Source organism: Lepidochelys kempii, chromosome 2 (genome assembly GCF_965140265.1).
Source record: "Lepidochelys kempii isolate rLepKem1 chromosome 2, rLepKem1.hap2, whole genome shotgun sequence".
Classification (NCBI taxonomy): Eukaryota; Metazoa; Chordata; order Testudines; family Cheloniidae; genus Lepidochelys; species Lepidochelys kempii.
In genome coordinates, this window is record NC_133257.1 from 100,957,946 (window position 1) to 100,977,081 (window position 19,136).

At 39.3% G+C, this 19,136-nt stretch overlaps 1 protein-coding gene across 6 annotated transcripts in view; it reads left to right on the forward strand.

The window, feature by feature from the left end:
• ZNF407 (zinc finger protein 407) overlaps positions 1–19,136 on the forward strand; it is a 463,568-nt gene that overhangs the window by 347,482 nt on the left and 96,950 nt on the right. The window contains exon 9 of one of the 6 annotated variants that reach the window (XM_073331774.1): positions 1,271–15,292. The exons of the other annotated variants lie outside the window; for them this stretch is intronic. Coding sequence (XP_073187875.1) covers positions 1,271–1,329 — 59 coding nt within the window. The 3' untranslated portion in view covers positions 1,330–15,292. Of the gene's footprint in view, positions 1–1,270; positions 15,293–19,136 lie in introns of those variants that run through there. 6 annotated transcript variants of the gene reach the window in all.

Genomic DNA, 19,136 nt, shown 5'->3' on the forward strand with positions numbered 1-19,136 from the left:
AGAAAGTGTCAGAAAAGGTTAATATTTATTGATTTTTATGGTGCTGCAGCCAATGTAGTTTTGCCATCAAAGATGTATGGCCACCAGCAATGGAATCTGTAAAATTGCAGGTTGCACGCTAGTTTTTATTATAGCCTATGTCAGTAGTCTGGACTTTAAAAATGACAGATATTTAGTTTAAGACAAAAAGCTCTGCATGTGCAGCTACTAAATACCTGCGACTGGAATTTAGTATTCTGAAACGAAACCCAAGAGCAGCACTTAAAAGCTCAAGGGGAAAAAAACACCCAACCTTGCATTGCAAGCGACGATCACATTTAGCCTTTTCATTCACTTAACTACGTGCTATTGATCTGCAGACGGTGCCCAAGCAAGTGATAGCTGAAATTATAAGCAATAAAGGGCTTGCTTCTTCAAACAAAAAAGTATATAATTAGGAGGGGCATAGGAGGGGGCAAAGCCTGTGTTTGGTTTTAAAGGAGTTTAAACAAAATGGAATGAGTGCAACAGCCATGTTTAAATATACACAAGGAGAAATCTGGTTGCCTTGAAGCATAAATCCGTGCTCTGGTTGCAGTTTATGTGTAAAAATTAGGAGTGCACTACAGCCTTTACATTTATCTCCATCAGTACTTGCCTGACAGAAAGGCAGTCCGTTGGTTTGCCTACACCAAGCAGGGACACGGAAATCTTTCAAAGCTTTAACTTTTCTAAATGTATCTGTAGTTTACATTTTTATTCTATTTTTCACTTAGCTGACTTTTTACACCATACTTTCATAACTGGTATGGCTTTCTGGAAGCTGCAAACTATTCTGGAAGATATATAAATGCTAGTTAAAGAGTTGAAAGTTACTCTAATAAAAAAGAAAATATGTCCCAATCCTGCCACCTTTATATATGAGTAACTCTTATTCAAGTAGACCCCCTGACTTGAGTTGAACTGTTCTCAAGAGCATGGACAACAAGACTGGGCCCTATATTTCAAAAGTATGAATTAAATTTCTGTATTATAGAATTGTTATTTTTATACTACAATTTTGCATGCATGTGTCTCTCTTTTTTACTTTCTTTAAAGTCGATAGTGGTGATGGAGGGATAATTTCGTAAACTAATGATAATTCTAATGGTAAGCAACACTTTTAAGTTTTACCTGACCAGTAGAATAAACTGTGTGGTGTACTGTAAACATGCTTTACATCTCCTCTTGTCCGTACCACATTTTTCTATTGAGTTTTATACCACTAGTTTGTCTGTTTTTTTTCCCCCAGACAGCTTACCCATTTTATTGTGCTCATTTAGAGGAAAGAAAAACAGTTTGTCTCCTTGAAAGGCAAGAGAACAGTGAGTGGAAAACTATTTACATAGCTAAAATACCATTATAATATATGGCAACTAAAATTCCAAAATTGAAAGAGAGGATACCAGGGAAAATCATTAATCATTTTACAAAAGCCACTGACAATTTGAAATATTCTCCATAAAAAATTTTTTTCTATCTTTCCTTGAACTTAGTAAAATGTAATATGTTAATTATTGTTAAAATAACTTGTTTAATTTCAATAAGTCAAATAAAATCAATTTCTCATATTCTCATATAACTCTACTTTTTTTATTTTAATGACTCTCTCATTAATCTAACCTTCTCCATTTTTATTGTGCTTCATTTCCCCCCTTCAGATCACATAAAATTCTGACTCTGAAATGGTACATATACAGCAGTATATTTTTGGATGCATTTTACATTTTTTCTTTTATTCTTTTGTTTTTAGCTTTCAATACAAGCAACATCATCATCACTGTATGGTGTCCATAAGTAACTTCCATGCTGCAGCTACAGATGGCAGCTTAGTGACAGATGGTTTTTCAAACACTTTATTTCATTTTTAAAATTAAATATCGCTGCTATAAACCATTCATTATCGTTTATAACACCTTCACCCCAAAATTGGTCATTACCTTAGGTAATGGCTGATATGTTGTGGTGTTAGATGATTTTAACAAATGATTTTGTGGAATTATTACTTAATTCATAATGTAATTAAACTTTAGTACCCAGCAATATACAACAGAAACCATATATTTATTTTAGCTTACATAACCATGAAAAGACAGCATTGCTTAAATTACCAACATTCATTGAATAAATAAAATTAATTTATTGCTAACTTGCCACATATATATGTGATGTAATATTAAGAGGTGAAGAAGAAAAGAGGTTTTTCCAGACTGTCTCTTGCCGTTAATTGAATGTGTACATATGGTAATGCACATCTAAGCATAGGGCAACATTCTGGCTTACCCTTCTGTGCATGTTGAAAATGGGGATCCAAAAGAGGAATCACAGGTCATAATTCTTTATTCCCCTAAACCTGTAGAATTAATATTTTGCCAATAGACCACACACATTCTGACTGAGCCTCAGAAGCATAATTCAAGATGGCCTTTGGAAACAGGTGTGATACACATATATTACTGCAACCCTGGGATCTGCCTATAACCACTAAGCACCCTCCTCTGCTTAGGGCTTGTTTACATGAACATTTCGTTTGCTGCAAGCTGGGGTGTGAACCTCCATCACTCTAGCTTGTTGTGGACTAACTGCCTGCGTGGACCATGCTGATGTTCCTCACTACTCCCATTTCAAAGGAACTAGTTCAAAGCTCACTAACGAACTGTTAATGTGTGTCAGCAGGGTCCACATGGTCCGTGGCAGGCTAGTGCAGGGTAGATTCACTCCCCAGTTGCCTGAACTAATCGTTTGTATAGAGATCCGTAAGATTTCTCCTACTCCTGGAAGTAGTAATGTGTGTCAGCAGCTTGCAAAACAGAACGTGGGCAAAAACAATGGAGCAAACACCTGTTTGTGGAAAAATCAATGACAGCCAGAATTTGATCCTTAATAATTAAAGGCCCAATTTTCAAATGTGGGTCCCTAAAGGGAGGCACCTACAGTATATTCTCATTCGGACACTAAATACCCTTTGAACATCCTTAAATGATCATTTGGACACATAGATTCCTGTTGTAAAAGTCCTCTATTTATCCAGAGTCAGTCCAGAAAGCAGCAATGTAAGGGGAAGATGTCCCTAGTTTGGCTCCATAGCACATTATCAACCCTCGGATCCACTGAATCCTCAATGAGTTTATATTTTTGTTTGTTTATAAGTGATGTACCTTGGTTTTGTAACCATCACTATTATGACCTCAGAAGATGATTTACCTAATCCATCTTTAACATAACGCGTAAATCTTAGGCTAGACTCTGATTTCCCCTACTCTGGACCAACAGAGAGCTCTTTGCATGGTCTGTGCTATGGGATCTAGGGATACACTGTTATTGAGGCAGCTGACTCGTTTTGCCCCCTCATGGATCAAAAGGGTGTGATCTGGCCCTTAGTGAGCAAATCTTTCAATGTCAAGTGAGCTAGAATAAAACCAAGCTATGTTGGTGTTCTAGGGCTAGCAGGAGTGAAAAGTACTAAATGTTCATTTTTGTCAATAAAGCTGTCAGGAAAAATGCAAACAGGAAGCAACTGTTGAGTTTATGTGCTCACTTTTCTAGCCATAGCTATGCTATAAATAATTGTATACACTTATCTTTAAAGTATAGAATTTTTAAATTATAAATTTACAAGAGATTGTCTGATTTATTTGTGGTTTCAGAGTAGCAGCCATGTTAGTCTGTATCCACAAAAAGAAAAGGAGTACTTGTGGTACCTTAGAGACTAACAAATTTATTTGAGCATAAGCTTTCGTGAGCTACAGCTCACTTCATCAGATGTGTGTTTCTTTAGGTCCGAAGGCACTATACCCAAGAATGAACAAACAAACAAACAAAGAATCCCACCAAAATTTGTCAATAGAATGAATAGTGCTGAAGTTATTTCATTATTTTGTATTTTGCCCCCCCCCCCCCTTTCTGGTATTTCTAAAACCTGTACAAAAGCAGTTGAGAGAAGTTATTGTGTGGCCTTGTCTCACTACTGTGGTACAGGAGCAGCTGCAATCCAGAGGGGATTTGACCTATGGGGAGGCCAGGTGATGTTTGTGCTGCCCAATGTTCTCCTCAGAAAGCGCAGCTTTAAATTGCTATTTGTACACCATAGGAGATCTGTGAATAGAGGATGGCAGAGGATGTGCTGAATCAGTGCATTCTCCCAAGGTCTCAGCCAACTTTTAAGCATCCATTAGCCAGCTCTCAGCTTCCTGTGCAAGAGTGAGTGTCAGGTGCCTTCTGCCATCATGTCCCTCCGCCTGGACGGACCCTTTGCAAACAGGGCCTGCAGCCCTGGGTCCCACCAGCATAGACTCAGCTCTGTGTTATGCTAATATATGTTTGAATAGAATGGAGAGGGGTTGGGGATTTTTTGGTAAGCTATCATTGAACAACAAAACAAATTACAGAGAAAATCCCCATTGCTCAAGTGGCATTAAGTAAAATATGGGAGAAAGAGGTGAAATTTCAAATGGCTTTTGAGTGCAAAGAAGATTGAATTTTTAATCTCCATAATCAAAACTCTCTTCCTGCTCCCAGTTCTTTCATAAGAAACTGGGGAAAAGGTCAAAGATTTGGGATGTGGTTCTGCATGCACCAGATTTTCTTTTTTGCATGTCAAGAAGAATGAACATTAAATGATTATAATGGAATTTTATTATTTTGGTTTCAGTAATAGAAACAGTCTATACATTGGAAAATAATATCTCCAAAACGCACTAACCTATACATTTGATTTCAATATGACTACTCAGGATTGCAAGCACTGTGGACAATAATGTTGGCAGAAATGGGCCCATAAATTGTACACACCAACACGTCCATGTCAAGTTTATATTTTGACTCTTATTTACAGCATCCATTGTAACAAAAATAGTATTTTAGGCTGGGAAGGAACACATGTTTTTAAATTATAAAAATAAAACAGACACTCTCCCTTCTCAATTAGAAAAACACAAGATGTACAGAAAAACTTAGAGAGGTGTGTGTGTGCATCTGGGAGTGTATGTATATCTTACAATGAAGAATAGCAGTTATTTCTCAGAGAGATTCCTTGGGTTTTGAATTCTTCCTTAATGCGTTACCAAATAGGAATTACTCTTTATGTTGCAATGGCACCATTAAGGGCACGTCTGCATTTCAAGCTGGTGGTGTAATCCCCAGTTTGAGGAGACATAACAGTGCTAGCTCTGATTGACCTAGTGTGCTAAAGAATATAGCCATGACAATACAAGTGGTGTGGGGAGGGGCTAGCCACCCCAAGTATGTATCTATCCAAGAGTATGTCCCTCCCATCACTTGCACTGCCATAGCCAAACTATTTTTAACACTCTCCTTTAGCTCGGATTTAAACACCCAGCTTAAAGTGTAGACTTGCCCCAAGAGTTGCCCAAGCTATTGACATGAATTTGTCTATAACCTAAATTATCACAACTGTTATATACAACAATTGCTAACTTACCTTAATTACAACCCAATTTTTTCAATTACAGTCTGTGCACAAGATTTTAGTTAATTTTAACACTACAGAAAGTTTGAAGTATCTGTGTTATTGTCTTCATAAGAGCATTCAGGACAAAGAAAAGACAGACAAAAATGCTAAATTTCTTAGGTGACTCAGTTTTTAACTCATAAATTAACAGATTTACTTGTAAATTCTCAGAAAAATCATTCTGTACTTTTTTGGAGGATATGCTGTATTTTTCATATGAAAAGAGGCTGAATCCCTGCTTTAAGTGCAAAATAAGAGTCAACTGATGGCATCACAACTAGTGCCTCCACAATGTGTGTATATAAGTGAGTATGTGTAGGTGTTTATAGCAAAATTCTAGAATTCTGGATCAGCGATGCTTATTAGAAATCAAAAGATTAGATAATGCTGCAAGGAATGTGAATGAGGGTCCTAGGGTAAATGATACTGTGTGTGGACTGTTGATTACTGAAAGTAGTGAGGTATGACAGTAGACGCTGTGCAGTTATATTGTATGTATATTTAGGAAACTGCTGTTCCTTTGTTTTATTTGTATAAAGTTTAATTCAGTTTATATGAATTACAAGTAATTTACTCATGTTATTATCTTCCCACACAGCATCAAGGAAGAGATTTTTGTTTTAATTACACATTTCCAGATATAGTACAGATAGTCATGTGTAATACATTTGATGTTTAATTGTAATTAGTGAAGGGGAGTGTCGTAAATTACCTGTTTAAAAGCATTGCTAACCAGGTATTGGGGGATATTAGTGAAAATCCAAAAACTAGGATTTCATACATTGAGGGAGGTTGGGGGAGGATGACAAAAATGATCATTTTAAATATTAAGATTGTAACTACAACATCATAATATATTTCTCAATATCTCTAATAAGCAGGTTTTTTCTTGTCTTTTGTTTTTGTTTTATTAGCTTTTCTGTGGTGCTCAGAGTTAGTATTTGAGTACCTCACAACACCCCATGAGGTAGGGATCTGTGAGCTACAATCCCTTTTGTCAGGGTTCCCTCCCCACTCTGAACTCTGGGTACAGATGTGGGGACCCGCATGAAAGACCCCCTAAGCTTATTTCTACCAGCTTAGGTTAAAAACTTTTCCAAGGTACAAATTCTTCCTTGTCCTTGGATGGGATTGCTGCCGCCACCAAGTGAGTTAGACAAAGATTCAGGAAAAGGACCACTTGGAGTTCCTGTTTCCCCAAAACATCCCCCCAAGCCCTTTCACCCCCTTTCCTGGGGAGGCTTGAGAATAATCTACCAACCAAATAGGTAAACAAGGTGAGCACAGACCAGACCCTTGGGTTTTTAAGACACTAAAAACCAATCAGCTTTTTAAAAACACAACTTTATTAATAAGAAAATGTAAAAGAAGCACCTCTGTAAAATCAGGATGGAAGATAATTTTACAGGGTAATAAGATTTAAAACACAGAGGATTCCCCTCTAGGCAAAACTTTAAAGTTACAAAAAACAGGAATAAACCACCCTCTTAGCATAGGGAAAATTCACAAGCTAAAACAAAAGATAATCTAACATATTTCCTTGCTTTATTTACAATTTTTGTAAGCTAGATACTTATTTCAGGTAAGGTTTTAGGAAAGGTTTTTTTCCTGCCCTGGTCTCTCTCTGTCCCGGAGAGAACAACCAAGAAAACACAAACAACCCCCCCCCCCAGATTTGAAAGGATCTTCTTCCCTTATTGGTCCTTTTGATCAGGTGCCAACCAGGTTATTTGAGCTTCTTAACCCCTTACAGGTAAAGGAGGAATTTTATGTTACTCTTAGCTATATGTTTATGACACCTTTTTTATAGATTGGAAACTGAAGTGCAGAAAGGCAAATGACTTGTCGATTCATACAGGAAGACTGTGAAGACTCAGGAGTCAAAGTTTCTAGTTCTCAGAACACAAAGCCATTCCTCCTCTCTGGTGGCACACTGTATTTTTAAAGTTAAGAAATAGAATCTTTGATCTTTTATTGTGAAGAGACAGTTCCTTTTTTCCTCAAGAAATAGAGATAAATCCCACCCTTACCAGTGTAGTGAGAGTAAGCAGAAATGTTGGGTTTTGCATCTGTTGCTGCAGGAATCCTGTTGCCCTATTCAATAAGACTCAGATGAGGCTTGAAAGGCATATATTCTAGATTGCATGCTTGTGTTTTTGTGTAAAGAAGCAGAATGCTCCTCTGACTATCACTTGCTACTTGATAGCAGCATTCCTTATTAAAATAAATAAATAAGTAAATAAATTTCATTATTCTCATAGCACAGCAGGTCAATGGCAGAGCCAGGACTAGAATCCAGTTCTCTCCATTCCTTGTCCTGTGCCCAACCTATTACCTACATTTATTATTCCAGCATATTGGTCTAAAAGACAGCATTTCACACTAGTGATGCTGCTGTCTTTTGTAAACAGTGTGGTTTATTTTAATAAGGGTTATGTTGTAGCTGACTTGATGGGTGGATAACCTGAGGACCATGCCCTCTTGCAGGTATATGGTACACATGCTAGCCCATTAGTCATCATTTTTTCCTAATGCTCTGTGTAGTACCATGAAGCATGGCCCTGCAGCTTACATGGGCAATAGGGAGAGGCTTGCTAATACCACTTCCCCTCCTATCAACCTATGCACAGAAGAGCAGAGCAGGGTATGAATTAGAACAGATGAACACAATCTTCCACTCTTGTGGCTTCAACTGCTAGCACAAAACAGACAGAAAGCTGTCCTAAAGTGACAACCAAGGTCTCCCCCAATAAAAGTGAATCCCCAGGTGGTGTGAACCTGGCATAGCCAGCTCTGTGCCACCTATGTCTCCCTCATATGTATCCCTTTTCCCATCCCAGAGGGCATGCTGAGGGTCGGGGGGACCAGGCAGTGGACACTGCACTCCAACAGATCTTCATCCACCACAATCATTGGCTCCCAGGCAGCCTTCACTTGAGCAGCCTTGAGGATGTCCTCAATTATGTTGTAGTTTAGAGCCACCTTCTCCCACCACCTTCTCAGCAGTGCCAAGTGTAAACTCAGTATGGTTAAGTATTAAGCTCCTTAATTTTAATAGGTAAAAATCTTTAAAAAAAAATTCTACCAGCAAAACCCCACAAAATACAGTGCCTTTAATTAACTTACCACTTTAGATCTATGATTTCTTTTAAATTGTCATGCCAGTCTAGTTGTCTCTTGTGTTTATGTACTATAAAAGTGTACCTATATTTTTTCTATGTTTGATCATTAACAGGTATATTGTTTTGCCAATATATACTGTGAATAATATTTTAAACAAACCCTCTTCTGAGTATACTGTAAACTCAAGAAAAACATTGGTTTTGCCTGAAGGTTTTCATTTCTTTTTGTTTAGTATTAAATCAATATTTTAAGAGTGACTAAAATAAGAATTAGACAATTTACCAATTTTATGCTGAACTGCTAAATGAGATTGAAAAACGTAGGCTGAGTGGCCAGGTTATAATTTTAATCTCTATATCTATTATTCTAGCTTGGTTTAGGACGCCTACTAAAGCATTGCTTAGCTATACTTTGATAAGGACTCTCTCTAAATATTAGGCATATGTCTTGGAAAAAATCTTGTACCTGATTCTTCTTTTACCATGCAGTGTTATTGTAATTGTTCCGGTCCCAGGATATTAGAAAGACATGGTGGGTGAGATAATATCTTTTGCTGGACCAACTTCTGTTGGTGAGAGAGACACGCTTTCAAGCTTCACAGAGCTGTGACACTCTTAGTACCTTTCCCAGACCTGAGGAAGATCTCTGTGTAGCTCGAAAGCTTGTCTCTCACCAGCAGAAGTTGGTCCAATAAAATATATTACCTCACTCATCTTGTCCCTCTTATTTTACCAGTATAAGTCAGGAGTAATTATTTCACTGATGTCAGTAAGTTTAGGCCACTGTAAAACTGCTTTTGATTTTAAAAATCGGGGGGAAGCCTTGAATGTGATTATTTGAGCGTGTATATTAGTCACAAGGGTCAATGAGTTGGATAAAGTGCATTTTGATGTAATGTGGCAGATTCTGAAGACCTTTGTTTCAATAAGACTACTTGTGGAATCCAGTACTATACTAATGTGAGAAGGGGTGGCAGAGCTTACCCTTAGAACATAATATACTTTTTAAATTAAATGTAAATTAATAATTGGATACCCTTTGAATAAGTATATCTTTAGTAAATAGGTGTTTATTAGGATGTTTGATTCCACCATAATGCAGCAATCATAGATGCATTCCATGACAGACCTTCATCTCATGACCAACAATCCTCTCTTCTCCTCTTCTCACCTCCCTAAAAAAATGAACATAAATATTTTAAATGATAAATAAAACAGTTAACAAGTAAAATGTTGAAGTAGGACTTGAGGAAGAATTAGACTGAAGGAACAGTTTTATAATCATAATAATTAATACCTATCTAGTACCTTTCATCTCAAAGCACTTGACCTATGACATAGAGAGAGCACCACTGAATGGCAAACAGTTTTGGGGCAAAATTCAGCAAATAGTGCATAGTCACTAAACAGAAGTGCACAACATTTTCTTAATCTTTCTACCAAGACTGGCTTTAGACTAGAGCTTATGCTCCAAGCAGCACTGAGGGCCAGAGACTGCCACCCTTTCTCACACTGAGTAGTATTTTACTCCATAAGTATTTCCACTGATTCCATCCATAATGTATTGATATTCTTTTATTCTTGAAGTTCTTTTGTTCTTGTTCTTGAAGTTGACTAGCCAGGTATCATTTGTTACTGTGATAAAGCAATCTGTGTGGAACTGAGCTTCTTACAATGTATGAAAACCAATGCCTTGTTTTGGTTACTTGGTGTTGAGAGAATCCCAGTGCATCACCTCTTTTCTTGCCACATTTCAGTTTTGCATTCCAGATTTGCCTGTTCCTCACTGAATACCATCCAGACTGATCTGCCATAATCATCTCTTACTTATTCATGCCTTTGCCACATACCTTCAGGTTGAGCTGTTAAATATGTCCTTGAAGCAATTTCTCTGCCCACCTTGTGAATGCTTGCCAAGTCTGTTCTGGATGCACAGAATACGCATGGGAGTTATATTGTCATTCATCCAAACAACATGTCCTGCCTAACTGAGCTGTGCTTTAATTAGCATGGTCTCAACACAATTTTATTTGCCATATTTAAACACTATCAGCTGGTAACATTATACTTCACTTTAGTATGCATGATGAACCTGAAGTTGAACAGAGGAAATCTGTCAACATTTAAGCATGGAGGAAGTACTATATCCAGGCTTCTCAGCCAGAGAGAAGTTAACATGACAAATACAAGTCAGTTTTTAATTTTAGTGCGCAGCCTGATCATGTGATAGTGCTAAGAGAATATTATGAGGTGAGCATGAGCTACACAATTAATAAAAGCAACATTCAACAGCAAGTCATTGAAATCTGGAAAACAATTCAACAGAACCTAGCACCACTTACTTTTGCAGGTGCAGGCACATACCAACATCACCAGCATAGTGTGACTTTTATTTGATTGTAAACTTAGAGGTCCTCTTGAGTTTCAATAAGCATAAATAAGAAACAATCTCAATTAAGTCACAGATCTACTCAAGTTAGAGGCCTTTAGATATATAAACACTGCTGAGGATGCTCATGCTCAGATGTTTTGTGATAATCAATTACAGCAGAAAAGATAATGCCTTAGAGATTTGGTGTGCAAACACAGCCCTGTTCAACTTCATTGGAACTATTGAATGCTTCAGAAAAAGCACCATCCACAAACACTCTGCCCAGCATACCATTATGTAGTTGACCAACAATTTTAATGTACTTTCCAGACATCTGATCTTGGGCAGCACTTTCCATAATCCGGGTCTGCTGAGACTATTTCAATTGCATTTGTAAGCTCAATAAAGACTGAGTAGAGATCCATGTTCTGTTCTTTATATTTTTCTTATATTTGACATGCTATGCCAATAGTGCTTCTCTGTGCTTTAAATCCTCACTATATTTTCCAGAAGTGAATTCTTTGTAACACTGGCAAGAAGCAATTAAGAAAGCATCTAGCTAGAATACTCCTGGCATTAGAGAGTGGTCCTCACAGCTACTGCTCTCATGCTGTTCCACTTTGTGTTTGCATAAGGTAACTGGTTGCATCTTTGGGATTCTCCAGGACTACACAATCTCACTAAATTTCTTCACTAAGCAGATGGATCTACACGACAGTCCCTATAGTTGTAGATTCGTGACAGTAAGCCATTAGAAATGAATAACTCTCCTCTGAGCTAATCAGTGTATTAGTTTCAAGTGTAATAATCTCATTCATTTTTTCATTGACGTATTGCTTTATTGCTATGTCCTGTCACTTAATCATCAGTGGTGTTAGGCAACCTATCAATCAAATTGGTCCAAATTTTCATTGGACTGTTGCAGAATCTCAATTTTGTCACTAATTGGTATTACTTCTGTCTTTCAGTGGGACAGAACCTGTGTTACAAGGTCCATAAACATCCTTCAGAGCATTGTAGATATTTTGTGTGTCATTGGTTAACAAGTCATTGTGTGTCATGACTCCTGTGCTGCTACTCATTTTGCATAGATTAATTTGTGTTGTTTTCAGCAAATCACTGCAATATACCGGGTTCAACAAAACTTGGTGTGCGATCATTGTGTTTTCCATAACTATTTGGTCTTTTGTTTAATCTCACCAAACCGATGCTGGTACTTTACTGAACAAAAAGAATGATCAGGCATCAGTAGTATGTTAAGAGTAACATGTTGAATGAGGAAGTCAGTCTCAAACTTGGTGTCTCTATTTTCTGGAACCTGGAAAGAAATTAGATTAGTATGGTAGTGATATTGCTGTATAATTTTAAATATTCATAGAAACATAGAAGATTAGGGTTGGAAAAGACCTCAGAAGGTCATCTAGTCCAACCTCCTGCTCAAAGCAGGACCAACCCCAACTAAATCATCCCAGCCAGGGCTTTGACAAGCCGGGCCTTAAAAACCTCTAAGGATGGAGATTCCACCACCTCCCTAGGTAACCCCTTCCAGTGCTTCACCACCCTCCTAGTGAAAGTTTTTCCTAATATCCAACTTAGACCTCCCCCCCACCCCCACTGCAACATGAGACCATTGCTCCTTGTTGTGTCATCTGCTACCACTTTGAACAGCCTAGCTCCATCCTCAGGTAGTTGAAGGCTGCTATTAAACCTCCCCCCCCCCCCACACACACACACTCTTTTCTTCTGCAAACTAAATAAGCCAAGTTCCCTCATCCTCTCCTCATAAGTCATGTGTCCCAACCTCCTAATCATTTCCGTTGCCCTCCGCTGGACTCTCTCCAATTTGTCCACATCCTTTCTGTAGTGGGGGAACCAAAACTGGACGCAATACTCCAGATGTGGCCTCACCAGTGCTGAATAGAGGGGAATAATCACTTCCCCCAATCTGCTGGCAATGCTCCTACTAATGCAGCCCAATATGCCGTTAGCCTTTTTGGCAACAAGGGCATACTGTTGACTCGTATCCAGCTTCTCGTCCACTCTAATCCCCAGGTCCTTTTCTGCAGAACTGCCGCTTAGCCAGTCAGTTCCCAGCCTGTAGCAGTGCACGGGATTCTTCCGTCCTAAGTGGAGATTTCTTTTGGCCCAATCCTCCAATTTGTCTAGGTCACTCTGGACCCTATCCCTACCCTCCAACATATCTACCTCTCCCCCCAACTTAGTATAATCCACGAATTAGCTGAGGGTGCAATCCATCCCATCATCCAGATCATTAATAAAGCTGTTGAACAAAACCGGTCCCAGGACAGACCCCTGGGGCACTCCACTTGATACCGGCTGCCAACTAGACATCGAGCCGTTGATCACTACCCGTTGAGCCCGACAATCTAGCCAGCTTTCTATCCACCTTATAGACCATTCATTCAATCCATACTTTTTTAACTTGCTGGCAAGAATACTGTGGGAGACCGTATCAAAAGCTTTGCTAATGTCAAGATATATCACGTCCACCGTTTTCCCCATATCCACAGAGCCAGTTATCTCATTACAGAAGGCAATCAGGTTGGTCAGGCATGACTTGCCCTTGGTGAATCCATGTTGACTATTCCTGATCACCTTCCTTTCCTCCAAGTGTTTCAAAATGGATTCCTTGAGGATCTGCTCCATGATTTTTTCAGGGACTGAGGTGAGGCTGACCAGTCTGCAGTTCCCTGGAATCTCCTTCTTCCCTTTTTAAAAGATGGGCACTATATTTGCCTTTTTGCAATCATCCAGGATCTCCCCGATCACCACCAGTTTTCAAAGATAATGGCCAAGGCTCTGCAATCACATTAGCCAAACCTCTCAGCACTCTCGGATGCATTAGATCCAGACTCGTGGACTTGTGCATGTCCAGCTTTTCTAAATAGTCCTCAACCTGTTCTTTCACCACTGAGGGCTGCTCACCTCCTCCCCATACTGTGCTGCCCAGTGCAGCAGTCTGGGAGCTGACCTTGTCTGGGAAGACGGAGGCAAAAAACGCATTGAGTACTTCAGCTTTTTCCACATCATCTGTCACTAGGTTGCCTCCCCCATTCAGTAAGGGTCCCATACTTTCCCTGTCTACCTTCTTGTTGCTAACATTCATGTTTGGCTTTAACATCTTGTTGTTAAGTGTTGCCTTTCTACCGGACTCTGATTGAGCAGTATTACTGATAGATCATAAAATGAACTGGCAACATCTAACTGTCCAACATTATCTTAGATTTATATACTGCCACCCATTACCATAATATCTGTGTGCCTTTCATGTAAAATCAATAGCAATTGCAAAGTCCCTAGGGGTATGTCTACACTGCAATTAAAAACTCAGGCTGCAGGGTAGACTTCCGGGCTGCAGGACTCTGTGAGGTGGGAGGGTCCCAGAGCTATGGCTGAAGCCTGAGCCGGAATGTTTACACTGCAGTTAAACAGTCCTGCAGCTCAAGCCCTGCGAGCCAGAGTCAGCTGGCACTGGCCAGCTGTGCATGTCTAATAGCAGAGTAAACATACCTTAGTGGGCTTCATGCGTTTCTGGCTCTTCTTCTTTTTAGGGGTATGGAAGTTCTGCTTGCAGGCAGGTTCTGATTCTGTTTCTGTTTTTGTTTTAAGAGAGGAGTGAGATAGCAGCTAGGAAGGGGGTAATTCTGAGTGTCATTCTTGTTGTGAAAAGGCTTTGTCAAAGAGAGAGCCTTTGCAGCATTTTCTTAAGTTGGCCAGACTCTGATGACAACAGTTGCACATACTGTAGTGGTCAGAACCTTCCCACGTGTGTGTGCTTGTGTGAGAAGAGGGTGCAAAGGTGCCTCTCATTCCTTCTCTTTCCTGTAGTTTGGGAAAGGTCTCCCTCCCTGCTTGTTACACCAGGTGTATGGTTCATTAATTTGGGGGGGGGGGGGGGGCTGGCCTGACTACAGGCCCTGGATTGCTTTGCACAGATGTTGGTCTCTGCTGCAAATGCTAGATCTTATCACACTTTTGAATATTATCCAACTTTACAGAAAAATACATCAGCCTTGCGATGGTAGAAAATACATTGTTTTGTCACAAGCTGACTTTGGTAAGCTTTTACATAAGTAATTAGCACCTGGAAAAACTACAGGGAAATACCTGCAGGGATTAATGCTCACCCAGTCTGCACTAGGTGTTGGGCCTGGTGTAGGCTGGAAGACAAGGACAGCAAGGCTTCTAAGGATTGGAAGACTTAGGGCCGCACAGAGGTTTTTGGGATTTAGGGCAAAATCTGAAACTGAAGCCCCACTACCATTCCAAAAATAATTGCCATGGAAATAAGAGTTTAAGAATAGTGAAGAGGATGGGAGGGGGAGCTAGAGAGGGCCTAGACCTGTGGGTCACTATCCTCCCTCTGAGACTGGGGGGGCTGGGTGATCCGATAGGGCACAGACCCCTGTGGGAATGGTAGGGACTCTGATCTGCATGCAGCCAGGAAGAGGGGAAGCACTCCCTGTCCTGCCTATCCCTGATCTCCAGCCGGTTGCTAGTTGGAGGGGTATGGCCAACATGCTCCTATCTCTGGGCTCTTAGCCTGGTGGGTCAGCTTGGGCTCAGTGCAATGATGCCAGCAGCAGTGATGGCAGTATCTGGGTCTGGCCAGGATGAATGACTCACTCCCTGCGCTATCAGTTTCAAGTGCTAAACTCTGAGTGCTGCTGCGCCACCGTGTGCCATGTCACAATGCAACTCACTCAAATTTGGTCCAGCCACCCCTCCGTCATGAAACTCACACAATTTCTTCCAAAATGTTGTTCTTCCAGGACAAATGTTATAGCCTCATTTGAACAAGCCTTGTATGTTTTCACCATGTTTGTTGCAGAACACTACTTTATTAACATGTGACTAAGTAGATCATAACCCATGGAGAATGGTAGTGTGACTTTGAAGTGCTTGAAAGTCAGTCTGAAAGGGATTAAGGAAGTTATCTTGGAATTATCAGTTCTGTGAATCTATGGACATAGCTTTTCTTTTCCCCATAGACCTACATTCCATTTAGATTAAGGGCTCTCAAACGGAAAATCAAGAGATTTTAACACAGGTGGTAGTCTTCACTGTCATCTTGTCCTCATGCAAGGGAAGTGTTTCTAGATATGATAGGGATACTAACTGCATTCTATTTTCATATATTTTCTGGTGAAAAAAGGACCCAGGTGATTATTTGGACCTGTTCACTGTTTTGTTTTTAATTAGTAATATTGGTATATTCAGCCCTTGCTGCCCTTTGCAGTTTTTTAGGCCTGGTGATACAAAGATTTATATATATATATATATATAATACTGGTTGAACTGTTTCAGTTTTTAAAAAATCAGATTTTTTAAAACTGAAATAGTTCTACCAGTACAGCCCCTAGTGTGGATATAATTATGTTGGTATAAAGGTGCCTATAGTTTATTTCCTGGTATGGCATGGAGTCAAGGCCTTAGTCTCTAGTACCAAATCATCTCAAAGTTCCTAATGGCCATACTGTTTGGGTCACTGTCATAACGAGTTTACTTGTATTAAAATTACATTGGCCTAGCTGATTTCTTTATGAATAACTTCTACTTCTAAGCCTTATTTTGGCAGAGGCAGTGAAAACTGGTGCGATACAGGCTGCTCTGCATTCCTCTAGAAGAAGTGGGTGTGTCTTCTGTTTAAACAAACAATAATAGTACTATCTCATAGCTTTCACTGTTACAAAAGACTAATTTTTACTTTTTGTTAATTAATCAGGTAGCATAATTTTCCTTTGGAGGATCAAGGCCCTATACCAGTACTTCAGGTGATGGCAAAACAGTATTTCCTATGCAACCCTTTATATTTTACCTACAACGTTCACTCACCTAAAAAGCACTCTATGTGGGAGTTGTTATCCATTCAAGGTTAGCTTATTTCTTTTCAAAGTGTGTTAAAAGTATATTCAAATTTTTGCATTGTTTAAAGCACTGTAGCTAAACTGTGCCACTGGCAACTTTTTCCAGTTAATCCAGTAATAATTATGAGTAATTTCCTGGTCCAGCTTCCAAGCTGTAAAGAAAGATTAGATTCCATGAGTGAGTTATTTTCTCAATGGAAGAGAAATTCCCAATATATTGTACTCCTAATTTAAATAATTGATGAGAATACATTTTTTGAAAAGAGACATAAGATTGCAAAAGCAAACTGCAAATTATGGTTTTCTCACATGTATCATAGCAGTGCTTAAGCAAACAGCCCAGTGTTCAAGATTTCCAGTGAGACAATGACACTATCTAAATGGTTTTTCCCTAACATTGCTGCTTCTGCTCTGCAGCTTTGATCCTTATTCTGATATCAAAAGTATCTCTAATGAAGCTAGTGGAGTAACATCCATATAAAACCTATAAGAAGTGATATGGTTAGAATCTTAATTCTTCCCTAAGCATATTAAACCCCTTAACCTTTTAATATTATACCTCCAGGTAAATTTTGAAACAGATAACTATACCAAAGAAAAAGTGTAATTTCTATTTCTGTGTTTTTGTTAGTTGTGACAGGGTCAGGCCAGATGGCTATAGGAGAGTGATAGAAGGCAGATATATTAGCCCCAGGTTAAGTAGGTCCCTTTTCCCTGGGTAAGCTGACAGAGAAGGTTCCAGAACAATCAGGAACTTTCTGGAAACAATGAAGGCAGACAGGTTGATTAGAACACCTGCAGCCAATCAAGAAGCTGCTAGAATCAATTAAGACAGACAGGCTAATCAGGGCACCTAAGTTTAAAAAGGAGCTCACTTCAGTTTGTGGCATGCGTGTGAGGAGCTGGGAGCGAGAGGCACTAGGAGCTGAGAGTGAGAAGGCATACTACTGGAAGACTGAGAAGTACAAGCATTATCAGACACCAGGAGGAAGGTCCTGTGGTGAGAATAAAGAAGGTGTTGGGAGGAGGCCATGGGGAAGTAGCCCAGGGAGTTGTAGCTGTCACGCAGCTGTTACAGGAGCCACTGTAGACAGCTACAATCCACAGGGCCCTGGGCTGGAACATGGAATAGAGGGCGGGCCTGGGTTCCCTCCATTCCCCCAACTCCCTACTTGATACTGGAGGAGTTGAACTGGACTGTGGGTTTCACCAGTGGGGAAGGCCTCTGGCCCGTTTCCCGATCCACTAGGTGGATCAGCAGAGACTGCGGGGATTGTTCTTCTTCCTTTCCCTATGCTGGCCAGTGATGAGGCTAACTGAGCGAACAGCAGAGTTGAGCCACAAAAATGACCAAACTGAGGACTGCCGTGAACCTCTGAGGCGAGCAAATCCGCCAATAAGCGCAGGACCCACCAAGGCAGAGGAGGAACTTTGTCACATAGTATATTATTAAGCAAAAACCGTCATATAATTAATTTATCAGATGAATAGTTTTTATAGTTGGAAAAAATATTTTCAACATCTTTGCTCTATATGCTGGAGCTAGAATAAATGAAAATGGGTAATTCTGAACATAAATTACTATGTACATATATAACATATAAAAAAAACATAGATTACTATATATTGGACCTAGAGTAAATGAAAATAGGTGTGTTCTTGTGAACACAGATTACATTTGCTATTCATTTTGGACCATTACAGTAACATCTCACGATTTCATCCAGGAGTAAATTGCAACACCCAACTTCCCTTATTGTGTTAATAATGGTATGTACAAATGCGTCATACTCTTGAGGTATTCAGATTTGCAGAAATATATATACATATTTTTAAGTGACAAATTCCAAGGGAAAATTGTAAGTACATAGTTCAGTACTTCAGCAAACTCTTATTTCTAAATGTAAAGCACAACTTCATTACATAAAAATTATGAATAAATTATTGTGGACTTTTGTGATTTTAATGCAATAAGAATTCTGCATTTCCTATTTTATCTTTTTAAGTACAGGATACATTAACAAGACATCAGTAGCCCCAAATGTCATGTAATACTGTGTTCATAGTATGATAATATTAAGAACCAATTGAATACTTGTATTGAAGTTTGGTATTGTATATAGAGTTGTTTTTTCAGTTTTCCTTTCCCAGAGAAAATAACTAGAGTTTTTTTCTTTTAAAAACATCAGTAGGAAGTCAGGTGAAATAGACTTACCAATTTTGTTTATCCAGCATGTATAGATTACCAACATTTTCTGGGTTGCGGC